The following is a 27,920-nucleotide window of genomic DNA, read 5'->3' on the forward strand; positions in this document are numbered from 1 at the left end:
CCAAGAGGAAAGTAGCCATTGAACAATTGCAGTACAATAATTAGCCCCTTGGCCGAAGAAGTATTTGGTGATTTCAGTGTTGTCAGGTCTATGAGGTAAGACGAGACTGTGTAAAGAATATTCCAGACTACTCGGTGTATGTGTAGGCAAAGAAAAAAATGAGCCGTAACCAGAGAAAGGGATCCAATGCATTACGGTCTGGCCAGTCAAAGGATCCAATAGCTCTCTAGCGGTAGGATCTCAACGGGTGGCTGGTGCCTTGGCCAACCTACTACACCTAAATCAAGGAAAATCAGGATGCTACATTTGTCCACATACAACAGGTAATTTGCAACATATCGCCGTGGAATTTAGTTCCGTTTATATGCTATCTGATTATCTTTTAAACCTTTAATTCGAAAAATGTCTGCATAAACTCAAATCCTTGTTTTCAAGAACACGTAGTTTCAGGACTGTTTTAACTACAGTTACTTTTTCTTGAATTTAGAAAACTTGTACCTCTTAATCCTCAGTAACTTCAGTATTATAATTTTTCAAAATTATCCCAGTGAACCATGAAAATGTTCTATTCCTATGAGTTTAGACATTTTCATCGGATGAATTACGCAGTTAAGTTTTACTATAACAATCTTGAAAACATCACCGATGTTTACATGATTAAATCTCATTAGTCTTACTCTTATATCTGGTTCAGTATTAATACAATTCGATATTTCCATAACTTTGACTTACATTAACTATTTCGTTTTTTTTAATATAAAATCATCGGCTGTTATTACCACCAGGGGGTGATTTTCCTAACATTCACCGGTAGACCTTCAAGATAATTTATTCATGGCAGAAAGGCTGTTTAACCGCTTCTTGTATTTTCTGATTATATGGTTTGGTTTTCCTTCTTAGTGAATAATTATAATATCATCATAGATAACTATATTATAGTTATTTAAAGTTTAATTGTCTTATCGTCCACCCTCGGCATTTTCTTTACTTGACGACAAACAAGATATTGGCCCTGACCAAAAAACAGGAAAAATAAGTAGAGCAATAGCGATGTTCCCTAACAAGTCGAATAACAACGCAATTCAGCATTTGAGAAACATTGTTATTTGTCCCAACAGACAGCTTAAATAGGATTATCATTTCGAATCAAGGCCATGCCACCTATCATGTATTTCAAAACAAAAGCAACGAAAGGTGAAATAACTGGTTTTAAATCTTTAGATTTGAATATTTTAAATGTCTGAGAGAGAGAGAGAGAGAGAGAGAGAGAGAGAGAGAGAGAGAGAGAGAGAGAGAGAGAGAGAGAGAGAGAGAGAGAGAGAGCATACGTTGTTGGCTAAATTTTTGGATGTAAAAGCCAACGAACACATGGTTAACTCGTAAGTAAATGTTGTCCAAAGATATGTTGTGTAAATAATTAAAGACTATCTGGCAGGGGGATAATATCAGGTTACTACAGCACAATGCTTCTCTGGTCGACATTTCTCACGAAACTTGTTTTATGTTTTATATACCATCGATACAACATGCGTAGTTGCATGAGTAGTATATGCAATCGGTAATAATTTCCAATTCAATTACGAGATAATTAAATTAACATTCCATTTGGTAAAATATTTAGACAATAACATTTCAATTAATTCAAAACTTGGACCCCTCTAAAAATCGTCTAGAATTAAAACATTCAAACAAACAGCCTTCTGTAGTACGCATATAGCCTAAAATTACCTGAGAGAGAGAGAGAGAGAGAGAGAGAGAGAGAGAGAGAGAGAGAGAGAGAGAGAGAGAGAGAGAGAGAGAGAGAGAGAGATATTTCCTTACAAAAGTCGTCTGCTCCAATTTAGAGGAGACCACGGCACTTCTAATTTTCAAAATTATCACACAAAACAAACTAAAAATTAAGAAACGGTATCAACCATCAAGCAAATAAATACTTTCACCAAAATTCCTCGATAATTCAAACAAACCAAGGTTGTTAGGACTATCTGCTTACGTAATTGTAGGGTGTTACGTAACGAGTCTACATCGTAGAGTGCGAGAGCCACAGCCGCTAGTCGCTTCAAGCCGCCTTCTCGACGCCAATTCTTTCTCGAGGTCGGACGTATACGCAAAGAACCACGTGAGTAATTTTTATCAATTTCCGGTTGATTAGCGGCATTTGGTATTTGCAGGTAGTTTATTTACTGCCCAGGACAGTGTACTTGTGATTGGTGTTATTATATAGTGAAGTTATTTGTGTTTAGTGTAAATTTCTGTAATTTGCTTCGAATGGCGGCGAGTATCCCAAGCCTACCGGTACCGACATTGTTGAATTACAAACAAAGACTTATAATTTTTTACAGCATTTTCAAGTCTTTGATTATTTTAACAGCGTAAAGGGTTCGTCAAAATATTGATTAAAGCATGTTTACAATAAGGAATAGTAAAGTATTTAGATATTCTTTCACCCTTACTCCTATATTGTGTTGACCGGAAATGCCGGTACCGGTATCCTGTAATCTCGCACGTGTTCACTTGAAAAATTCTTGTATACAGGCAAGTTTATTAGATAAACTCAAAGGTTAAGCCATTACACGTAATGCATTTGAACCGATAATGAAATTATTGTTGATTTCACAAATCCGGTCCCTCAAGGACGATGCCCCGTACCCCTAGTTTGTTTAATTTTCAAAATTTTCTCGTTAGTTCTTAGTATAATGTGTTTCATTTAGATTATTTAAATTTATGGTCAATCCTACCTTGGATTAGGCAGGTTTTTGGGTTGAGGTAGACATTTCTATAAATTTACGCGGGAATTTAATGGCTAGTAGTATTTGTGATACTTGCGATAATGGCATCTCCCACTCAATTGATAGGCATTGTGGTCATGCCAAAGCGTGTACATTTCGTGGAATTTTAAATTCTGTATGTGAAAATAGTAGGTTAACATTGTAGCTTTACTCCTGCTCTTATTAGGAACCGGTTTACAATAAATGTTGTATATAATTCTGGTCAGAAAATTTTCTGATATAAATTAATGTTTGGTAAATATGAATCTTTAATTCTAGGCCAATACATGAAACATAGGTTTTCCTTGGTTCCAGCTTCCTCGTTGCTCCCTCTACAACACTTATTGTTGGCACAGTACTAGATGAAGCATAGGTGCAAAGCACTGCAATCTACAGAAAATTAGTTACTTTCCTGTTATTGCCCCACCACAAATCTAATATCCAATACAACGGCAATGTAACATAGGGAAATGACTACAACTTTTGGTATTATTGTACCGAGAGGCTGCTCACAAGGACAGCATCACTCTTTCCCATCGGATCTCCATCGTGTAAAGTTAACGGTATTATTGTACTTTATTACAGGGCAATGTAACCTAGGGAAAAAAACTAATTTTTTTGCTATAGAAAACATTCCTCTTCGAAAAAAAACTTTCCCGTCGCAAATGAAGTTTCAGAAATGTATATATATATTTATATATGTGTATCTAACAATAATGGGGGACCCCCAGTTGGAATTCAGGGTTTTGGGTGGAGAAAACACTGGGGAAACAGTATATAATGGTAAAACATGCCTTTTCTTCTCTATACATTACCTTCTTGGATGTATATTAAACCAAGAGAAAATAGGGTAATATTGAGCTGCGCAATCTAACATTAGCAATGTTAGCGTAACATGCTAACATTTACAGTGTTTTTCATTTATTTTTTGGCATTCTACGGGATGGGTGTAGTCGCTCTTATTTGTTCCTTTGTACATAGCAGGTTTCGACCTGTGCATAGACTCTTCCTCCACAAATTGGATTTCTTCCTCTACCCAACAAATTTAACTATTCGACTTTACCAGCTTTATTCAAGTATATGACTTGATCCAGTACAACTATACCATTCCTTTTATGTAATAGCCTCGTGTACATATTACGTTTGACCCCAGTATTACTAGTTTTATTTTCCGATACTTTATAAAATAACTTCATTTTATATTCCCATTAAATATTATTTATCATACTCCATTTTATCTTGCTATATTACTTTTATACATTTTATTACCTTGTCACGCCCCTATTTCACATATACTTGCTCTGGACAAGTTTCCCATTCTAGTACGTTCATGTTTACTCTAGACCGTTGTTTTTCCGTTAACCAATCACGAACCCATACGTATGGTGAGAGTGCACAGGGGGTGGCGGTTAATATATCCCAACCCCCCTTCCCTTATCTCTTCAAGTGGTCTCTTCGTACCCCTTCCAACAAATCCTTTTCCATGGAAATCTTTGTCCTAGTCAGGTCTTTATTTCAAGTGAGTTTTTTTTTTTTTTTTCGTATTTTGCGATGGAAGTTATAGAAACTTGTAATGGCTGCAGTATTCCATACTTTAAAATAATTTGCTAAATTTCATGGTGATTTTTTTGATAAGTCATCCAGTATTGATAATTCCCTTATATAACATAATATAATACCCCAACATTTACAGTGTCCCAAGTGCCATTCATAGAAGTTAAGACATCACTGTCTCAACACCCCCGTGACCCACAAGTTTCTTCGTCTGGGTCGTGTAAGTAGGTCATTAATTTCTTTAATCTATATGTTTTTAATGTGCGCAGCTCAACATTACCACTTGCCAGTTCAAGAAAGAAGGAATAGAGAAAAGAAAAGATATTTATCAAAATTGGAAAAAAGAGAGAAGAAAATAAAAGAATTAGAATAAAGAAAACCAAGGAGGTGCTGATGGAAAGGCGAATCCCTCCGCCCAACAACGGAACGGAACAGCTAAAGTTTTGTGACCTGGGAAAGGGGTCTGGGGCTCCCCCCCCCACCTAGGGGTTGTGACCTGGGAAAGGGGTTTGGGGGCTTGCCCCCGGCTAGGGGTTTTGAACTGGGAACTACTAGGTTAGGTGGGTTTGTTAGGTTCTGTATCCTTTTGTACCCTTTTATATTTTGTGTAAAGGGTACAGTATATGGAAAAATCCTTTAAAATACACATGCTAATATTGGCGTAGCAATGTTAGCGTGCTCAGTACATACGTTCTTGATGAGCAAAGTGAGGATGGAATTTGAACAAGAGCCATTATATTTGAACATTTTTACAGAAAATTTTTTCCTGTAGAAAATAACTTCTAAATAACCGGTTTTCACCTTCATTTCATCCGCAACAACAACCAGTTCGGCTACTTGAAGTTAGTCGAACTGGTAGTTCTGTTTGGTTGGGGTTGAAATGAAGGTCAAATTTGGTTAAATCACATCCTTCCCTACAGGAAAAAAAATTTTCTGTTCAAATTGAGCATCTGTAATACAGTACAACTTTACCCCCTTTTTTTTTTTTATTAAAAAAGGTCTGTTCTCTTGGAAAATGACTCTTTCCTGTTGCAAATTAATAGTTTCAGAAATATATATATCTATCCACCGATAATAAGGGACCCCCAGTGGGAACTCGGGGTTTTTGGGTGTTTGCACTCGCTTGCTTTGGACCTATTGTTTATTCTCTTGATTCTGCACCAATTCGCGCAAACAAAAAAAAGCAAACGATACAGGCGATGCTCGGAGATAACTTGGTAGAGTTGTACTGTATTACAGATTCTCATTTTGAACAGAAAATATATGTTTTCCTGTAGGAAATGATGTGAATTAACCGAATTTGACCTTCATTTCAACCGTAAACAAACAGAACAAGCAGTTCGACTAACTTCAAGTAGCGGATGAAATGAAGGTGAAAACTGGTTAAATGACTTTATTTTCTACAGGAAAACATATATTTTCTGTTAAAATTTTTAAATATAATGGTGCTTGTTCAAATTCAGTCCTCACTTCACTCTTTAAGAACGTATGTACAGTACACGCTAACATTAGCAATGTTATTCTAACGTTAGCAATGCTGTGCTAACATGTGTATAAAGAAGGGTACAGAACCTAACAAACCCACCTAACCTAATGTAGTAGTTCCCAGGTCACAACCCCTAGCCGGGGCAAGCCCCCGGACCCCCTGCCCCGGTCACAAGCCCCCAGACCCCCTTCCCAGGTCACAAACTTGAACTGGCAAGCGGTAATGTTGAGCTGCGCACACTAAAAACATTTAGGTTGAAGAAATTAATGACCTACTTTCACGACCCGGACGACGAAACTTGTGGGTCACCGGGGTGTTGAGACTGTGACGTCTTAACTGCTATGAACGGCACTTGGGACACTAAACGTTGGGGTATTACATTGTTATTTAAGGGAATTATCAACATTGGTTGACATATCAAAAAATCCATGCCATGAAATTTAGCAAATGCTTTTAAGTATGGAATACTGCATGCAAACATTCCATACGTATGGGTTTGTGATTGGTTAACGGAAAAACGGGGTCTAGAGAGTAAACATGAATGAACTAGGATGAGAAACTTTTCCAGAGCAAGTATTTGTGAAATCATGGTGTGACAAGGTAATAACAAAATGTATAATAGTAATGTAGCAAGATAAAATGGAGTGTATGATAAATATTAAATGGGAATATAAAATGAGGTGATGTTATAAGGTATCGGATAATAAAACAAGAAATACTGGGGTCAAATGATTATGTATACGAGGGTATTACATAAAAGGATTGGTATAGTTGTACTGGATAAAGTCAAATACTTGGATATAGTGGGTATAGTTGAATAGTTAAATTTGGCGGGTAGAGAAGAAGAAATTGTAGCTTAGTAACTAATAGGAAGGGGGTGTTCTGCTACTTTCATACGCCACTAGAATGATTTTGTTTCAATGTATTTCTTTGTTTTTAAGACCTAGCAATTCTAATTGAAAAAGGAATTTTAAGAGGAAATTTAACAAGGATACAATTTGAGCTAATATTCCTCACCAAAGCCAGGACCATATCCTTATCTTTCGGAGTCATTAGCCCCTTTGCATACATATTCTTGGCTTACTCCAAGACGAAGTCATAACCCTGACCATTTTGAAACCCTTCCTTAAAACTTGTAGAATGTTTTCCAGACTGATAGTAATAAAAAAATTTGAAATACAATACTCACACCAGTGCTATCCTATTTCCCTCCCAAATGGAATGTAGTCTTTGGGTTGGAAGATTCTCAATAAAAGACATCTTCAGGAAATTAGATCTGTACTATAACAGTTGGTGAACTTGTAGGAAAATTACAATAATTGGTACTTAAGAAATATAACGGGATGCAAAAGAGAATTATAACTTTAAAATGGTGTTTACAGTATTAGAACCAAACGTTCGAACGTTAAACTTTCCTATATCTTTTCCAACTAATACATACCAAATATGCATTTCTTATCTGACCTCTAACTGTAACTGAAGTAGGGGCATAACACAGTATCCTGGTATTAAGGATATTAAGAGATTAGGAACATAGAACATTGTATCTTTGATATTGTTTGATTAAAGTTTTATACATCAATCCGTAAAAGGTTGAACACTTCATATGACTTGTTGCAGAAGTCTGCCTACACAGTTTATCCACATCACATGACGATATTACATTTTTTAATGTGCTCCTTGTAAGGATGCCTTAAATGGTGTCTGGGTACGTGGCAACCTCCCAGGAATGTAATGGCAACAAAGGCCAAGCTGTAGTATGGTAAATACCCTTGATGTTGCTTAAATAAAAATCAATAGATTTGCTTATCGCTCGGACTCTCAATGCCGTTCCAATTTCCTTATGGTCATATTTTATAGCTGTAAATATCTGCCTATTGAAATTGGAGAAAATATAGTGAGGATTCAATAGATGACAGCGATACAGATAAAGTTTTAGGGGATTGGAGTACTGTGTTAGGATTAGTTCAAAGAGATCGAGATAGACATAATATCGTAATTGAATTCACGAACTTAGGCTTCCAGGATAGTACTTATTACGTACTCGTCTTGAACGCCAACACAAATAAAACTAGTTTTGTTGTCCATTTGTACGAACTGTACAATGTAGGGGTTGCAGGGGAAATAGGGCTAACAGTGTCAGAAATGTCAGAACAGCTGATCCTGGTTGTCATTGGATTGATGGCGAGGATTTTTTCCTTGGGTTCATTTTTTGAGTGTATTCGGGATACAGGTTGATGAATATGAGGGAGAATCTCATGAAATTTTTATTTCTATGATGGTATTTATTGTCCCTGAATAGTTTAAAATGATAAACCTTTCAAGCGCATTAATTTCTGTAATCTCTAAGGATATCAACCAACTCAATCGGGAAGATAGTCATGCATTTTTTTTTTATTAGATAAATACAAAATTATTTTATTCCTTTCGTAATGTGGTCACAGATGAGAGCCTCGTTTTACGGAGAGGTAATTTATGTAGACTTCAGTCCTTGCTAACGTCACAGATTTGGATTGAAATTGAATGTTATGTGACTGTAGAACTAGTTTAAGTTTCTTATACTTTACACTGGTGCTGAAATAGCCGCGAGTCGGCGAGCGTTTGGAGTTGTTTGGTTGTGTACTGATGTTCCAATATGTCTGGGACTGATGTTTTGAAGAATACTATAAACTTTGGAATGTCTAAAACTGCTAGAAAATAATTAATTTATGAAGTGGCACCCACCCCCCCCAAATAAAAAAAATTTGTGCGGGGATTATTTCTCCGGTCATCTTGGGGAATAATCCCATACTGCAAAATTCTGATTTTATACCATAGAGTGGTAAGTGAGCATTTTGAATGGTGTTTTTATTACTTGAGACCATTTGCCATTAAGTAGATAAAATTTATTTGTAAATAAAAATTTAACCTGAGAGTAGACGTTGTAGTGGTATATGGACTGTGGCCAGAGGTAGCATCCGAATGCTGACCACAACCCAATGTTCACTTCACAAAAAAAAAATATACAATGGTGGAATACCCAAAAATATAGGTAACGGATCAAGAGAACGAACCTCTGGGCACCACCCCTTGAATTGTACGGGGCTAGGGAACCCATCTAGAAAGTTTTTTATTTCCTTTCATTTAACATGCTGAATTAACAGGTAGCTTGACCACAAATAAATTTGTCCTCAAATGAAACAAAAAACTGTTAGAAATACATTAACATTGTTTACATTGTTTTGTCAATTCAAATAATCAATTAAAGGCAAAATTAGCATCCCTTTCGCATATTGTACAAGCAAGAGAAAAATACTAAGCTACATGCAAGATATACCACTACACAGTTACAAAACGGAACTTTAAAATCATATCAAGAACCTGACTGCAGAACCCTCGATGCCCTAATTCTTTACCGAAACTTCCCCAATGTTAATAATCAATGGCCTTAATATTGACCAGTCAGGCTCTGCCGTCAATCTGCTTTGAAGTACGGCAGCTAAAACTGGAGAATGACATGCCAAAATACGGCTGTGGGCCAGTGTCTGTCTTCCATCATTACTTATAATCAAAATCACACAATTCATTCTTACACCCAAGTTTCTGTAATATTTCACAAGTGTTGACATCACATTGAAGGGACAGAGTGAAAAGTATTGCACTTTACTTAAATACATACCTCATTACAGTTTTTTCTTGATTGCAGGACACTAATTTTTTTCTTCATCTCACTCATATCATGAATATGGAAAACTGTCACCATAAACTTTTTTTCAGCAAGAGTCTCAGATCTCCAATCAGCAGGAGTTTCAAATCTCCAATTGGCAGGAAATATATATATTTATAGACCCCCGACAATAGGATGTAGGCCTCGGAATACATATTGTACGATTTGAGTCCCAATATCCTAACTAATTATGCCAAAATACTGTATAAATAGACAAAACTTTATCTTTATATGAACTGTTGGACTAGGTGACAACAAAACTGAATTAAACACTGGACATGAGCAGCATATACAATTTAGGAACTGTTTGCTCAGTAGCTTCCCATGCCAGAGATATAGAGCAGAACAAAACTACGTTTAAATAAAATGGAAAGAGTAAAAAGGGTTATTTGGTTCAGAGTATTTGGTTGAGAGACCTTCAATCGTCTAATTTCCAAAGTGATATTTTCTATAATTTTACTAAAATATATATTGTAAGAATGTAACCAAGTTTCACATGTTACTAAGCTAAAACTGGTGTAAAGAGAAAAAATAGTTTTTTTTGGGGGGGGTTTACACAGTTTTTAGGCAGTTCAACCTTAGAAAGTAGAATTAGCAAGAAATGTTCAGAAAGATTTTAATTGATCACTAGTTGTATTTTTAGTAAATTTGTCAACCAGTTATATAGTATTTAATTTTTGTTTCCAGAATGGCAGGAACAGATGCAGAGCCTGAGCTTCTCGATTATGAAGAGGAAGAGGAGGCACCAGTAGAGGCAGCAACAGCTGCTGATGGGGCAGCAGCAACTCCAGCCAAGAAGGATGTGAAGGGTACCTATGTATCCATCCACTCCTCAGGTTTCAGAGATTTCCTCTTAAAACCAGAGATCCTAAGGGCCATTGTGGATTGTGGCTTTGAGCATCCATCTGAAGGTGAGGTTTTTTCTTAGTACAATGTAAATACAGTATTTCGATCTTTACAATTTGTCGTATAAACGTAACTAGCGTAGCCTTTGTTAGGTAGACTAGAAAAAGGTACTGTTTGCATAGAAAATGGGAATGTCGTCCAATTTTTAGGATGTCGTTCTTAGCCACATCGGTTATCCCCCACAAGATAAAAATTGTGTAACGCATTTGTGCATTGCTTTTATTATCCAATTTAATTGTATTGGCTCTCTTCCCTTTTTTCCGGGGACAATTGAAGTTTTGTGAATGAAGGGACTTGGATGGACTAGTTCGTCGGAAGCTTGATTCATGTTGCCAATCTATTAATTTTTTAAGTGGGCCTGAAAAGTCAAGAAAGAAGTCATTCATTTAAAAACTAAAAGTAAATTCCATTATGAAATTTGTGGTCCTCAAGGTTAGTGAAAGCGTTAGCGAAAGCATCGAGAGTATAAGTGAATTATTTCTTTGTGATGTTGCCATTTTTTTCTAGAAAGCAAAGGTCTCTTACTCTAGACTTTATACTTGCATGATCTAGGTTTTTTGAAATGCTGGATTCTGGTCGGTAAATTATATGTATTAAAGGTTGTATTTTGAAATATTGGTTTCTGCTCTGCATCAAACTTACTGGCTGAATTTTTAAATGTTTGATCTGCAGTGAATTATGTGAACCAAGGTTGAAATTTGAAATGTTAGTTTCTGATATGCGGCAAATTATATTAATGAAAGGTTGAACTTGAGATTTTAATATCATCTGTGAATTACTGTATATGAACTAAAGGTTGCATTTTGAAATTTGGTTTTTGTTCTGCAGAAAGTTTTATAAACTTGGGAGCAAGGGAATAATCAAAGTGACTTAGGGAAATTAGGTGAACTAAGTTTAAGACAATGTTCAAGTTACTGTTCTTAAAATGTTCTATTTCATCTTTCAGTGCAGCATGAGTGCATCCCACAAGCAGTTCTTGGTATGGATATTCTCTGCCAGGCAAAGTCTGGTATGGGAAAGACTGCAGTTTTTGTCCTGGCAACTTTGCAACAGTTAGATCCTGTTGATGGACAGGTATGCAATCATGTATTTCAAGTATGATGAAAAGCCCAGTTGTGTTATACAAGGCAGCGCAATATTACTTTTAGATATTTTCCTAGTTTTGATATTTGTAACAAAGAACCTAAAAAATGTTTTCTAGTCTTCAGAATGAAACTATTCTGATGAGTTGGGAATATGATGCAATTTCTTGGAATTTAATCTGTAAATACCATAGTTATTGAATAATATTTTTGGCGATTTTACACCATCAGTGATGAGTATAGTGGTTGCCCTTTTTATCTATTCAACCTGTTAATTATAGTTTCGTCCAATCCCTCCTACTCGGTTTACCCAGTAATTAATTGTCGATGTTAATGAGAAATTTGCCTCCAAAATATTTAACCCATGCATGAATTCTGCAATATAAGTTCTGTGAAATTATTGCAGTTGTGGAAGTATAATCATAGGAAGATTGTATTAGGGAAAGGTAGTTTAACGTAAAGTATGTGGTAAGCTTAAATAATAAAAATTCAGTAGTGCAATAGGGTAAGTTAGTGCCTGAGAATGGTAATTCACTTGCAATCTGTTTGAACAATTTGGCTATGTATAATTGTGTGCACCCACTTTTCAGTGTCCTTCCCTCGTTTCCATACACCTAGTTTCCCCGTACATGTACTGTCTGATCCCTGTCTCCTTGCACTCTAATTGCCCCTGAACACTTTTAATTTGTTGGGAGGGCTACAAATTTCTTAGTTTGGAGTTGTGTTGTATGTGGGTGTCAGTTACAGAAAGAAGTGAATACTGGACAGTTTGTCTGTCATAGCAGAATTTGGGACAACTGTTGCAGTTTATGAACAATAGTTCATTTTCAAGTTTAAGTGTAGTGATCATTTCTAGTTTTGAAAGTTACAGTGCTCTTGTATTTACATTTACATACCTGTAAGTACTGTTAACATCATCCCTTTCAATGTAAAGATTAATGTTCTTCAAGTTATACAATACTGTAAGAGGAAATCGCAGGTATTAGGATAGTTTTCAGCGAGGCAGCTGAAAGTTAACGTTAGGCAGTAGGTAGTCAGACTTGACTTTGTTTTAAAGACTTGCTTGATGGTCATACTGTACATGTCATTAGCAAGACATCAATAACCCCTTGTAATTTTAAGTCTCAAAAGTAATCTTAAAGTATTCTTGTAATTTTTTTTCCTTTTATTTTCACAGGTGTCAGTGCTGGTTATGTGTCACACAAGAGAACTTGCATATCAGATTGCCAAAGAATATGAAAGGTTCACAAAGTATATGGCTAATGTTAAGGTAGGAGTGTTCTTTGGAGGCATGAATGTTAGCAAGGATGAAGAGACACTTAAGAGTAACTGCCCCCACATTGTTGTAGGAACACCTGGTCGACTATTGGCTCTCATTCGGGGCAAGAAACTTGGCCTCAAGAACTTGAAGCACTTTGTATTGGACGAGTGTGACAAAATGCTTGTTCAGTTAGGTATGTTTATATCTATACTTCAAAGTTTCAATATTAATTTTCTTGCCATGTAAATATTCCTAAACCCTACCACAAACTACTTTCTTAAGATGTCTGGAATACTCCCATTCACGACCAGAAAAATCCTACCCAGCCCCCACCAAGGTGAAGGGATATGCCCTGAGGTCAACTCCGGGCAAGAGGCCACATCACCATTACTAGTTTGATTGTTGCCCCGTGAGGGTCGTCATCTCTTCTAGTTTGACCAAATTTTCAGTTTTGTACCCTTTTTTTCCCAGTGTGTGTAGATTTGCCATTCAGTATGGAGAGGAGCGAGTTAAACGTCATTGCCCAGTGCCTAGGTACAAACTTGAGGGTTATGTGAAGATTTTCTCGCATCCTTCCAAGAGAAGTTATTCCTCCAAGTTGCTGAATGATAGTGCCCTTTCCCTATCCCCTCTCCCTGCTTAACAAAATTTATGAGTTTGGAGCACTTGGTTTAAAGAGATTGTCCCGTGTCTGTGTGAAGGACTCCGCTGTCAATCCCTCCATGCGTTTAATATTGGCTTGGTCGTGGCTGCACAGTAGCAGTAGCACCTCTAACTGCGACCGGGAACTCGCACACACTGTGGTTAATGGTAGAGTTGTGGTGTGTGTGTATTTGGAATGCTAGTCGAACCATCCATCAAACTCTGCGCGAGTTCTTTGTGGTCCTCACGAGATGTTTGGGAGGGGTTTTGGTTCCCGCTCTATGTAATGTTAGTTATGTTCATGTATGTGGATGACCCTTTCAGTACATCTTCCTACCTCCTTTTCACCTGTGTCGCCTTAGCCCCGTCTCATAAGGATTGAGTCTTCTGAGAAAATAGTTTGTGGCAAGTAAATCTTGTCTAGACAAACAAATTGTCAGTAATTTTTATTTCTCTCAGCCATACTTACACGAAATACATTTGCGTTACTACCAGGCCAACCTTTCCTGTGTGGTGCCATAGGTGGGTGTAGGTAGGTTTTTTGTCGAAGAACAGTAATGGTGATCTCTGGGCTACCTTGCCCCGACTAGACCTTTGGGGGCATATCCCTCCTCCTTGGTAGGTGGATTTTTCTGGGCATGTTTGGGAGTTTCCCCAGGCTTTCTGTGGTAATTATAATTGGGAAAAATATAAATCACCAAATTTGTGTTTTTTTTTTTAAAGAAAACTTTGTTAAAAAAATTATACTGTAAGGGTTTAGAACATTTCTTCCTTACATTTTACTTTACTATTGAACCCTGTTATGTGATCACCCTTTAAATATGCATAACAAAATTTTATCTTCCCAAGATAGCAATTACAATGAGCATTTCATGAAGTGAAGGGATCATGATATACGGGTATTAGAATAATTAAATTTTCAGAATAAACCTACCAGAATGCTCATGGTAATATTTTTGGTTTAATAAACTTTTTACAGATATGAGACGTGATGTGCAAGAGATCTTCCGTAATACACCACATGAGAAACAGGTCATGATGTTCAGTGCCACCTTGAGCAAGGAAATTCGTCCTGTGTGCAAGAAGTTCATGCAAGATGTAAGTTCTTGACTAGTGTTTTCTGTACATGTGTAGTTAATGTTCGAAAGTTGTTAATTTGATACTCTGGCTTCATTCAATTGTAAAAGTACTGTAATTCCAGTCTCCATAAAAATCAACAAGTTTATTGTTAACCAGGGGCAGTCAAAGAAGTTAGATGAGTCATATTAGATTATCTTATGGTCTATGCTATGTCTTATTAATTCCGCATTTTAACTTGCGAAACTTTTTAACTAGTAATTTAACAAAATTAAAATTTTTTTGCCGGGATTAATATATTGTAATTGTTCTACCCTAAAGTGTTGAATAACTTGTCCCACAGCCCATGGAAGTGTACGTTGACGATGAAGCAAAGTTAACTCTTCACGGTCTACAGCAGCATTACGTTAAGATCAAAGAGAATGAAAAGAACAGAAAACTATTCGAATTGCTTGATGCTCTTGAATTTAATCAGGTAAGATTGTGATTGTATAAAAGTATTACTGGTCTATTGAATATATTTAGTCGGATAATGATAATTGCCTGTAATAATGATAGTCTGGCTTTTTCAATAATTAATCTTCTTGCAGGTTGTAATTTTTGTGAAAAGCGTTCAGCGTTGCATGGCTCTTGCACAGTTGTTAGTTGAGCAGAACTTCCCTGCTGTTGCCATTCACAGAGCCATGGGGCAAGAAGAAAGGTTGAGCCGTTATCAACAGTTTAAAGATTTCCAGAAGGTATGCCCTTAAGTGTGTGTTATATGTTAAGAGTAATTGATTTAGATATTTTAAGTTTATAAAATTTATGGCAATGATTCAAATAATGAAATACTTCAAAGTATAGAAGCAAGACTTGAAATGAGAATACTACTAACAAATAATTGTCAAACCTAATATTTTTTCCATTAAACATATTAACAGAATTTTGTATTTCAAAGATGTTAGGAATAAGGTTTTTTTAAGATGCGGGTGGTTTTAGTCTGTTTCACTAATGTTAGCATATTCTATGTAGCATAGGAAAAACCTAGCAATTACAGTAAATCTGTCTTACGTCTAATAGTTGTGCAGTGTTGAATTCAAATTGGTTTACAGTCCACTGGAAATAAAAATATTTGTAAGAGTAGCCTGTCTAGCTAGTGAAAGTGAGACTATAGAAGTGTCAATTTTTTGAGTAGTTTATGGTTGGAAGATGTAATGAAATTATAAAAAAAACTACTCTTGCTACATTGCAATGAATGAATGAAATCTTTTAGGCAAATGTTATTGATTTATTTGTATGCTGATCTTTGATGTACTTCTAGAAAATGTATAAACAGACATGACCCCTATCATTGTTGGGAGGTGAAGCCTGACGGATTTTCTAGTAGATCTGGTTTAGAGTTGATATGCAGATTACTTAATGGTGCATGCATGAATAAAATTATTTCTATTACTAATAATTATACCCAATTTATCCCCTCCAGCGTATTCTAGTAGCTACAAACCTTTTTGGTCGTGGTATGGATATTGAACGTGTTAACATTGTCTTCAACTATGATATGCCAGAGGATAGCGATACCTACCTTCACAGAGTTGCCAGAGCAGGGCGATTTGGTACCAAGGTGAGTTTTTAGTTCATGGATTTTACTTTACCATTGTCTTGATATAATGAGTATTCAAACGAGTTGGTGGACTAGCCTACAGTATTCCATCAAAGCTTTTCTAAAAAGTAATGCTGTGTGTTTAGGAAAGAATTTTATTTATTTATTTATTTTTTTTTTCCAGGGTTTGGCCATCACTTTTGTCAGCGAGGAAGGAGATGCTAAAGTATTGAATGATGTGCAAGAGAGATTCGATGTCAACATTACAGAATTACCTGAAGAAATTGATTTGTCAACCTATATTGAAGGACGTTAAGTCTAATGGTAAGAAAAGATTGTCATGTTGATATTACGTAGTTTTGTAGGCCAATTTCTTAAAGTACAAGGATTCTTGCCATGAATTGCTAAAGGAAAGGATTTACTACTTAGTATATAAAGGCATTGGATTGACTTGAATCATGCTATTGCTTGCATGATAATGACAGGTAGTCGCTGACTTATGACGGAGATAGGTACCGAGAGATGCGTCTCGTGTCAAATTTGTCATAAGTCTAACTAAAAATAGTCAAGTTTCCGTAGATTTATTATCATGTTAGATTCGGCAATCATCTCGATCACATTTTATCAATATTTTCTTACTGTATCATTATTCCATTCTGTTTTATCAATATTTTCTTACTGTATCATTATTCCATTCTGTTTCATAGGATGTCTTATGCTCTATTAATGCATTTTTGTATTCCATTTTCAAATTTTGGAAGCGTTTTGCCAGTCGAGAAGTACTTAAAATTTTGTTCACCTTTGGTTATGATCAGCTGATCTGAAAGTGCCGCTACCTACCGTATCAAAGTATGGCGTACATACGTATGGCATATTTTTTTTTTATTAATTTCTTAAACTTGTTAGAAAAATCTTCATGGTGAATATTAAATCAGCGCCAATATGTTGCATGAAATCATTTTCCATACAGTTCGTCTTATTAAGTATCATGTGAAATCGTTGTAGCTCTTTCTCTGTGCATGTGCGCTCACTCGCAATCCCATAGGGGTAGTTCATTTTTAAAGCTTCATACAGTATTAAATTTTTGATTCAATATTAAGCCTTCATATTTCATTAGACATTATTGTTTAATTGTGGTTTATTAAAACCCATTTATTTTATTTTTCAATTTCTTGATCATAGCAATAATCAACATACTTTTGATTCACTTTCGGTTGGTATCGGCTGATCTCAAGGTCACGCTGCCGTATTACGATTATGCGCACATAGTATGAATAACACTGATTTATATAATTTTCTTTAACATTCTAAATCTCTTCATGATTATTACAACAGCGCCAATATGTTATAGGGTATCACATTTCCCCTACAGTTCGTTTATAAACCTTATTAGTTATAAAAAGAATACGCCCCTCTTTCGCTCGCGTGCGCTCTGTCTGAATTTTGATTTTTGGTTCTGTTAAATCTTCACTTTAATTTCAAAATTATTAAAAAATTCTCCATCCAATTCTTTATATCCTTATTCGATGTTTTGATTATGGGAATAGTAAAGCATCGGAAGGAAATCGCTTAATTTGCCTCTCGCCTTCCGCCAGAAATAAGACCGTCAGACTTCTTTTTTTCAATTTTTGTAAGTTGTAGTAATCTCATAACTAATCATACAGACCACTAAAACACTTGATATTGTACTGGGTATTTCGATGATAGGAATGCTGTAATAAGATTACTCGGTAACACAATGAAAGGAAATCATTCGGTTTGTCAGCGCTCTTCCGCCAGATACATGACTTCACAAGACACGTTACGTAAGATATGTAAATTCATTTTCTTTATTCTTGCAAGAAATTAAAAGAAAATACTAACTTGCCCAGCAAAAGTATTTCATCTATAATGTAAAAGGAAATATATTTTCAAAAATATTTGTCTTATTAGTATACTTAATTTAGATAAACATCAATCTATTATCAGATATTAAATAAAACTAGCGTACAGTCAAGTTTACGCTATGTAGTACTCGTGACAACCTATACAGACCCACAAAATACTTTGTATCGTTACTTAATATTTCGATAATGGGAACACTTAATATTAATCGTTAGGCTATTTGAAGGAAATCACTGTATTGCCCGGTCGCTTTCTGCCAGTGATGTGAATAGCAATTATTTTTTAAAAATTAGGATTAAGCTGACTTGTGTATTGTGTACAACCAGTGGTTTTCAAAATAAAGTTTATTAAATATTTGAACTTAGTGGCCTATGATTGAATTATCATGGGCAGTGACCTGTTCAATAAAATCTTGCAAGTCATATGTTCGGGGCGATTTTATATATATATATATATATATACATATATATATATATATATATATATATATATATATATATATATATATATATATATATACAGTATATATAAAGCTATATGGAAATTTTTTCATTGTTTAGGTTGAAATTTAATGCATATAAAGTATTGTGACCTCAAGTTTAGGATCATGCATGTACTGTATGAGAAAACCTTACTTTTTCTTTTTATTTTTTTTTTTTTAATTTCTAGGTACCTGCGAGTGGAGAATGGGATGTACTTGTGTTGTTGTCTGACCTCAGCCCATATAATGTGGATTCTCCATGCTACCTCACCCTTTCTGGTTGCACTAAAGGAACAAATTCCATGTAAATTACAGAAACTTTAATTTTTATAAGTGGTTCTTCAAAAGCTAACCATTGCTGGTTTTTTTTTTTTAATAGATCTTACAGAAAGCAGGCTTGCTTGAAGGTTTGATCAATATCCATTAAATGTTCAATGTATATGAAAGAATTGGGAAAGGTAATTCTGAAGGCAACTTATTGTTTTAATGAAATCCAAAAACATCGCAACGGAGTATTCATTTTTATACTATAACACTATTTTTTTGTTTTGAGACACTTTCATTTCGAAAGTAAATTTTTTTACAGAATAAAAATAAAAGCCAATTTCAGTTGTTTGTCTGCAGTCCTCGGGAAAGAAATATCAGAAATTAAAGAGTAATTTAAACGGTTTTAAGGTATCGATGAAAGTTACCAAATTTTTATTCGGTGTTATTTCTGGTTTGCTGATGATCAATATCTTATATTCCAAGATGTTATTTTACCCCAAAACACTAAGTCTGGAATTATAACTGAATCAAGTGTGCAGTGCAGAAGACCTTGGGGAAAAGTTATGCAGTCTTTTGTGCATACACAAATCTGTTGGCCATTCTCTTTGTGGCTAAAACAGTTATCCGCACCATTTAGAATTCCGGGAGTTTTTCATCACTTGCCGAATCATGTCTACTGGTGCAGGGGTGTAAAGATCCAATCCAGATTTGACCTGTCTTCTACTAGGCATTTACCTTTTGAGTCTACAAAACAAAGCAATTTTCTGATCAGTGCTATTGCTAACATAGTGTATGGTTGATTTCACCAGTTCTAAATTTGGGACAAATATGTATTGATGTATGTAGCGACCATGTTTGGGCTAATGTATTATGTGATCTCCAAGGATTTTCCTGATAAAGCCTATTACAGGGAATCTAATAAGATATAAAGTACTAAGTAAATTTTGTGCCCCCTTTTCTAGGGCCGGTATGTCAATGTGCAAAGCATATACTCGGTGCGTCTAAGAGAGACCATTTAGTCGAGGTACATTTAAACTTCACAGCATCTCAAAATCTGAAATCATCTGGCTATCAATAAAATGTTATTACTATCACTAGTACTAGAGACAGTGCTACTTGTGCACTAACATGAGCCCTCGAGCTCCATCTTCCTTTTGATCCCTGAAATGTAACTATGCTAATTAGTCATTTGCCATTTGGTAGAATCAGCGGTTAGTAAATTTGGGGTAGGCGCAAGGAATATTGAGGACTCTTGTTGGTAGAATTTGCCGAAAGAACCAATCTCAAAATCATGAACACCTTTTATAAAAGAAAAAAAAGAAAAAAAAGCACCATAGAAAATTAACATCGAGAAGCCCAAGTGGAAAAATGAAAGATTTTCCCAGTGAAAAGTCAATTTAGTTAGATATAATGGTGTCAACCAGTCGTAGAATGGCAAGAAGCAAAGATTTTTAGATCTAAGAAAGTAATTTTTAGAAAGACTGATTGTTGATTTAAGGTTTTCTGACATAAAAAATCACTGATGCCGGTTTTAAGAGTTTAGCAACACAAAATGGGTACTCCCAGGTACATGAGGAAATGGAAGCAAATAAAGGAAAACTGTAATTTAACAAAATATGTATTGGAATTAACACGAGATAGGTGGAAAACTAACTAAAGATCGAGGAAAACTCGGAAAAGACAAAAACCTAATAAAGAAAATTGGAACCTCTACATACGATCTTAATTTATTCCGGGACCTAGATCATGTGTTGGAGCGAATATTCCCTTAAGAATACACTAATTTGCATAATTCGTTCTACAGACCAAAATACCTATAACTCCCTAATAAATTACTACACATGGCAATAATACAATTGCAGTATAATAGATGTAAAAAAAGAATAATTTAAAAAAAAATAAATTATAAAGGGTGTTTTTATTGTCACTACCTTAGAGACAGGCCAACAAAGGTGTAGGCTTTGCTATGCAGGGGGAGACGGACGGCGAGGAGATAGATGGTGACTGCGATAACGTACCGTAACTTACACTACGTGAAATTTAACCTAACTTAGCTTATTTATTTTTATTTAATTTTTATATTTTAGGATTTTTTTACTTTTTTTATTTTTTATTTTCATCCACTTACACTCACTTCAATCTTAGTTTTCTTTGCTATACAGTACTTTCTTTCTCTTCATCATGATCACTAGACCGCTTCGTAGATTTTTTAAAGAAACTATGGAAAAAAGTTGCTTGGTACGGCTTTTCAGAATTTTTCTGAAATGGGTTGAGCAGACATCATCAAATAGAGAAACTACACGGCAAACCTGAAGTTTCCGTGGGTGATACTTGTCAATGAAGTCGACCACGTGTAGATGATGTACTAACATCTCTTTTATTGCAGCCGAACTTGAGATGGGCTCTACCTCCTCCGACTCGGTCAACTGCGCTTGGAACATTATCATTCTGCATGGCATGCACCTCCCTGAGTTCCTTGGTGGTGAGCTCTTCACGATGCTCCTCGATGAGTTTGATGATGTCATCTTCATCGACCTCCAGACCCATGGACTTGCTAAGGGAAACTATCTTTTCTACATCTTCCTCTACGGCAAGCACAGGTTCAGGTTCGGGGCCAAAACCTTCAAAATCTTTGGGAAAACGGCATCAGGCCAAAGCTGCTTCCAAGCTGTATTCAGTGTCCGTCGAGTTACTCCCTCCCAAGCCCGATCTATGATCTTCGAGCAGTGCACGATATTGAAATGGCTTCTCCAAAATTCACGCAAAGTTAAGTTGGTGCTTTGCATGACATTAAAGCACTGCTTAAATAAGTGCTTGGTGTAGAGCTTCTTAAAATTAGAGATGACTTGCTGGTCCATGGGCTGGAGGATAAGGGTGGTGTTCGATGGAAGATACAGCACTCTGATAAGCTTGATCTGGTCGATGATATCATCTTCGAATCCTGGGGGGTGAGCGGGTGCATTATCCAAGCAAAGCAGGCACTTTAAAGGCAAATTCCTCTTCTGAAGGTACTTATTGACAGCAGGGCTGAATACTTGGTTTACCCATTCAACAAGAAATGCCTAGTAACCCAAGCCTTAGAAATAGCACTCCAGAAAACATGCAGCATGTCCTTATTGACTGTCTTAAATGCCCTAGGGTTTTTGGGTGTCTTAAATGCCCCAGGGTTTTCGGAATGATAAACCAATAACGCCTTGATTTTGCAGTCCCCTCTGGCATTGGCACGTAGGCCAAGAGTCCACCAATCCTTCATAGGCTAATGTCCAGGCATTTTCTTCTCTTCATCAGTGATGTATGTTCAACTAGGCATCTTTTTCCAAAACAGCCTGGTTTCATCACAATTGAAAACTTGCTGCTTTATGTAGCCTTCATCCTCCACGATCTTTTTGAACTTAACAAAATCGTTAGCAGCCTTGGTGTCCGAACTTGAAGCCCCTCTTTGCCGAACAACTGGATGAATCCCGGTCCGTCTCTTAAATTTCTCGAACCAACTGCGAGACGCCTTTAATTCCTCCGCTGTAGCATTGGTTGATCTCTTCCCCGCGTCACTCCAGAGCCTGCCGCCTTCAAGTCACAATAGATAGCGCTGGCCTTCTCGCAAATGATTGTTTCAGTGATCGTATCGCCAACAATCTCGTTGTCCTTTATCCATATTAACAAGAGGCGTTCCATCTCATCTAGGGTAGGGCTGCGACATTTTGAAATAATGGTGATACACTTCGATGGCTTGACTGCTTTAATGGCTGCCTTGTGCTTGATGATCGTCGAGATTGTATACACATTCTGGCCATATTGTTTAGCCAGATCACTCTCGGATGCGATGAAGGACATCCATCTAGATGATGAGAGGATGTCAGAGGTGTCAGAGGACACCGAGAAAGACCTGGCTGAAGGTCAAGAAGAGGAGTCAACGTTGGCTCCAGAGACGGAAGAGGAAGTCGAAACAGTGTCTGTTTCGTCGGTTCCTGCCCCAGAACCAGTGCCCTCTACAGAGTCCTCCGCTCCTCAACCTGAAAAGTCGGATGACACTCTGTCTGCCATTAGAGCCATTGATGGAGGCCTTTCAAAAGAAGAGCGAAGAAAGGGAAGCTGCGCTAAGGAAGGAGATTCACCAGCTTGCAGCGGCCCGTGGGTCTCATAGGAGACTTAACGTGAAGGATCTTCCCTCGTGCTCTGAGGTAAACCCATGGAGGCATGCCGAGTACATGCCAATAACGAACGGCAAGATCTTCATCTCGGAAAAGCTGGGAGCTGTCCTTATCGAGGACATTGAGTTCTGGCCCAGCTTTGAGTCCTATCCTGACTGCTTCGTTCGTCTAAGGACGGAACCTGTATCCAAGGAGACAGAGCCCAAGGAGGTCATAGTGCTTGACCATATGAGGGCTCAGGTTTTGCTAGCCAGCAGTCTGAAGGACAGGGGCTTCACCAACTCTAAGGTGCCAGTCCTGAGCAAGAAACATCCTTCCTTTCTTGCTCCTGCAGCAATGGCCTTCCCCTTTGCAGAAAAAGGGTTTAAGGCAGTGATCAAAGCAGTGGAAGCTGGGAAACCTTGCCCTACACTGGAGGAGTGTAGGCCTCTTTCCCTAGCCCTGCCAACGGATCACAAAAACTGGAAGGATATCCAGCTTACCTTCTCAGTCGGGAAGTTGGAGGCCGATATCGCTGGACGTCAGTTTAGCGAAAACCTCTCCAAGTTGAATGAATTTCTCCTGCGTAGGGAGCAGGATATGAAGGAAAGGCTTGCTGCCTCTCTGTCCCTCCAGGTGACCCTGGAGGCAATGGCCAGTGAACAGAGATCCCTGGATATGTTCATGGTCATAGCCAAAACAAACTTGGCAACCCTAACTAAGGATTTCTATAGCTTTGTTAGGGCTAGAAGAGCTTGCAGGGAGTTCGTGTTTGCCTCGGCTGCAGTCAAATACGAACCCAGGAAGTTGATATCTTCCAATATCTGGGGGAAAGACCTCTTTCCGAATGAAGTGGTCAAAGAAATAGTCGACAAGGCCGCCACAGAGAATAGAAATCTTCTCCAGAAGTAGGGCATGTCGGCTAAGAGGGAGTCTTCCCCGGATGAGGGTCTCCAACCGAAACGGAAGACAGAGAGGCCAAAAGTGCCCTCTAGCCCTGCTAGACAACAGCAACTAACCATGACTGTGGTGCCCCAGATGGTGGCACAGCCCCAAACCACCTACCAGATGGTACCCCAGCAGGTGGTGACTCAGTCACCAGCCTTCACTCCCGCCTTTGAGAGGCAGACCACTACCTTTCGCTCTAAAGGTAGGGGGTCAAATAGAGATTCCTCTAGACGTCCCTCGTTTGGAAGAGGGGGTTATGGAGCATGCGGTCAAGGAGGCAAGCCCTCCGGAAACCAGAAGCAATGAGATGCTTCCTGTAGGAGGAAGACTCCGACTATTCCGGGATCGTTGGACCTTCGATTCCTGGGGCCACAGCCTAATCAAGAACGGACTAAGTTGGAGCTGGAAGACAGCTCCACCATCATTTCCTCAATTCTTCCAACACTCCACCCCCGTTCTGGAAGAATACACCCGAGAACTCTTGAGCAAACGGGTGATAAAGAGGGCAAAGTCCATCAAATTCCAAGGAAGGCTGTTTTGTGTTCCCAAGAAGGACTCAGACAAACTCAGAGTCATTCTGGATTTGTCGCCACTCAACAAGTTTATAGAAAACGACAAGTTCAAGATGCTGACCTTTCAGCACATAAGGGCCCTGCTGCCCAAAAGGGCATACACAGTCTCCATAGACATGGCAGATGCCTATTGGCACATTCCGATCAATCGCCAACTCTCCTACCTAGGATTCAGGCTACAAAAAAAGAAAGTACGCTTTCAAAGCCATGCCCTTCGGACTAAACATAGCCCCACGGATCTTCATGAAGCTTGCAGAAGCTGTCGTTCAACAACTACGCCTACAAGGTGTCCAGGTGATATCCTATCTGGACGATTGGCTGGTGTGGGCAGCATCCGAGACGAAATGCATGCAAGCATCCAAGAAAGTGATCCAGTTCCTGGAACATCTGGGATTTGAGATCAAAACCAAAAAGTCTTGACTGTCTCCAGCTCAGAAGTTTCAATGGCTAGGCATACATTGGTACTTATAGTCACATCGCCTCTCCATTCCATTAAAAAAAGAGGAGAGAGATAGCGGGATCTGTCAAGAGACTTCTAAAATCCAACAGGATTTCAAGACACCAACAGGAGAGAGTGCTGGGCTCCCTTCAGTTTGCATCAGTGACAGACCCAGTGCTAAGAGCACAGCTAACAGATGCATCAGGAGTCTGGAGAAGATACGCATCAAACGCTCGAAGAGATCTAAGAAGACCAATACCGACCCGACAACGATCACTTCTCAATCCATGGTCGGAGGCCAAGAACTTGAAGAGGTCAACACCTCTGCAATCGCCTCCACCCTCAGTCGTCATCCACACGGACGCATCATTGGAACGAGGGGGAGGTCACTTTCATCAATGGAAATTTCAAGGAACTTGGTCTCTCTATTCAAGACCTTCCGTATCAACATTTTGGAGGCCATGGCAGTCTTCCTCACACTGAAAAAATTATAACCTCGCCTTTCGGTCCACATAAGACTGATTCTGGACAGCGAGGTGGTAATGAGGTGTCTGAATCGTCAAGGCTCGAGATCACCTCAACTCAACCAAGTAATGTTGGCCATCTTCCGTTTAGCGGAAAAGAAGAGATGGCACTTATCAGCAGTTCACCTTCAAGGGTTCCGCAATGTGACGGCGGACACTTTATCCAGGCTAACTCCGATAGTCAGAATGGTCCCTAGATGCAAGATCATTCTCCTTCATCTTACATCAAGTCCCGGAACTGCAGATGGACCTCTTCGCGACGAGCGACAACAAGAAACTTCCTCGATACGTGGCCCCCATACGAGGACCCTCTAGCGGAAGCAGTGGACTGGAACAGTTGGACCAGGATTTATCTGTTCCCTCCATCCAACCTGCTGATGAAGGTCCTCAACAAGCTGAGATCTTTTCAAAGAACAGCAGCCCTAGTGGCTCCCAAGTGGCCCCGGAGCAACTGGTTCCCTCTAGTATTGGAATTACAGCCGAGGCTGATTCCCCTGCCGGACCCAGTACTGTCTCAAAAAGTACAGAAGTCGACTGTCTTCGCTTCATTACAGAAAACAGAAGACCTTCATCTCATGATTTTCTCTCCCTAGCAGTAAGGAAAAGGTTTGGGATCTCGAAAGAGAGTATAGACTTCTTAGAGGAATATAAGTCAAAATCTACCAGAAGGCAATAAGAGTCGTCTTGGAAGAAGTGGGTGGCCTTTGTCAAGGCAAGAAATCCAAAGGAAATCTCGACAGATTTCTGCTTATCTTTCTTTATTCACCTTCATGAACAAGGTTTAGCAGCCAACACGATAACTTCGTGTAAATCTGCCTTGACTAGACCCTTGCTTTATGCTTTCCAAGTAGACTTGTCTAATGAGATTTTCAACAAAATCCCTAAGGCCTGTGCTAGGCTCAGGCCTGCAGCACCTCCAAGGGCCATCTCATGGTCTTTGGATAAGGCACTACATTTTGCTTCAGGTTTGAACAACGATAATTGCTCTCTGAAAGATTTGCCTCAAAAAGTTATATTCTTGTTTGCTCTAGCCTCAGGGGCTAGAGTTAGTGAGATAGTGGCCCTCTCGGGAAGAGGGCCATATCCAGTTTGCTGAAACGGGAGAGCTGAATCTTTTTCCCGACCCAACGTTTCTGGCCAAGAATGAGCTACCCACTAAGAGGTGGGGTCCCTGGAGATTCTGCCCTCTGAAAGATGTCTCGCTGTGTCCAGTGGAGTGTCTAAGCGTCTATCTTCGTAGAACTTCAGACTTCAGGGGAGGACAGCTCTTTCTAAGGAGAAACATCGGGCTCAAACTTATCCCTGAAACAACTAAGGGCGAAGATCACCTACTTCATTCGCAGAGCATATCATGACAGTACACCCGCAGGTCATGATCCTAGGAAAATTGCTTCATCGTTAAACTTTTTCCAGCTTATGGATTTCGAGAGCCTTTGCTTGTTTACTGGATGGAAGTCATCCAGAGTGTTTTTCAAACACTACGCGAAGAAAGTGCAAGAATTAAAGCGATTCATGGTGGAGGCAGGTAGTGTACTAAAACATGTTGCTTAGTGCTGCGAGGAACAGTGAATTATGTGGGACTATAATTCTAGAGGGTGTACATGTTGGCACATTATAGTGCAACATGGTAAGTGAAATGTCATCAATGTGACATGGTGGACTGTTCCAGTGTATAAAGGTGAAGAAACATAGACTTAACACTAAGTGCCGTGTGTTTTTTACACAAGTGTAAATAGACAGACTTCAGACTTCTCAGAAAGACATTAGAAAATTATTAAATTTTCAATTGAGTGGCATAAAATTTTGTTTTCAGATAAAACTAGTATTTCTGACTTATTCTGTATGTTCTACGTTTGCAAATTCTATTTCACTTGCATTTTTAAATCATTATGAAATGTATGCTCAATTTGTATTTATTGTTTGACAATAAATGTCTAATTGTTTTGTGCGTCTTATTTCGCCCTAAACATATATTAATAAAGTTATGTGTGAGCATTACTTTTATTCCTTACTATTCTGCATAATTACATTAAATAAAGGTAGTAACTTTGTTCCTAAACGTAAACAAACCTTTCTAGCCAGGCTTACCTTGTTTCGATACAGATATAAACTTGTTTGCGGTATACAGCTGAGCTGATATCCCTTAGATGCTATGGTGGCTGACATGAACCTGTTCGTTTTATATATACAAACTTTTGAGACCTGTATGCCCTTTTGGTTGCTAGGTTGGTCATATGAAATATGCAAACTTCGAGACTTTTTCCCCGAGTCTAGTATGACTCTTCCCTGTAGGGGGCAGGAAGCACTAACATAGTTCATGATTAGAAGCAATGACATATAACGGTAATGTCATAGGTCTCTAAGGTCTAGATGACCAAGGAAATATTGTCCTGAGGTTTAAGGCACAACTGGGAAATCCACAGATACATTAATGCTCTGGTAAACTTCCATCAGGACGACATGGCTTGAGCCCAAAAAACGGATTTTGAGCGAAGCGAAAAATCAATCTCCGGGCGAGATATCCATGTCGTCTTGATGGACCCGCCCTCCTTTCCATGAAAGGCCTTGGCAGGATCCCTCCCAATAATACTGTATCTATAAGTACCGGCTCAACGCT

The 27,920-nt window shown here is 38.1% G+C and overlaps 1 protein-coding gene across 1 annotated transcript; it reads left to right on the plus strand.

The window, feature by feature from the left end:
• The first annotated feature begins 1,962 nt into the window (after window positions 1–1,962).
• Window positions 1,963–19,031, plus strand: LOC137658630 (spliceosome RNA helicase DDX39B-like). Its single transcript, XM_068393559.1, has 10 exons — window positions 1,963–2,119; window positions 10,202–10,425; window positions 11,367–11,494; window positions 12,680–12,956; window positions 14,385–14,503; window positions 14,826–14,957; window positions 15,073–15,219; window positions 15,945–16,082; window positions 16,246–16,385; window positions 18,615–19,031. The coding sequence occupies exons 2-9, from the start codon at window positions 10,203–10,205 to the stop codon at window positions 16,375–16,377; spliced, it is 1,296 nt and encodes a 431-aa protein (XP_068249660.1). The 5' UTR covers window positions 1,963–2,119; window position 10,202; the 3' UTR covers window positions 16,378–16,385; window positions 18,615–19,031.
• Window positions 19,032–27,920: the final 8,889 nt, after the last annotated feature.

This window comes from Palaemon carinicauda, chromosome 19 (genome assembly GCF_036898095.1).
Source record: "Palaemon carinicauda isolate YSFRI2023 chromosome 19, ASM3689809v2, whole genome shotgun sequence".
Classification (NCBI taxonomy): domain Eukaryota; kingdom Metazoa; phylum Arthropoda; class Malacostraca; order Decapoda; family Palaemonidae; genus Palaemon; species Palaemon carinicauda.

Excerpts from the sequence above, each read along its gene's own strand:
- LOC137658630 (XM_068393559.1), top strand. The coding sequence starts at position 10,203 with ATGGCAGGAACAGATGCAGAGCCTGAGCTTCTCGATTATGAAGAGGAA. Across the intron at positions 11,495-12,679 it reads TAGATCCTGTTGATGGACAG|GTGTCAGTGCTGGTTATGTG; the intron begins GTATGCAATCAT and ends TTATTTTCACAG. Across the intron at positions 14,958-15,072 it reads ATGCTCTTGAATTTAATCAG|GTTGTAATTTTTGTGAAAAG; the intron begins GTAAGATTGTGA and ends ATCTTCTTGCAG.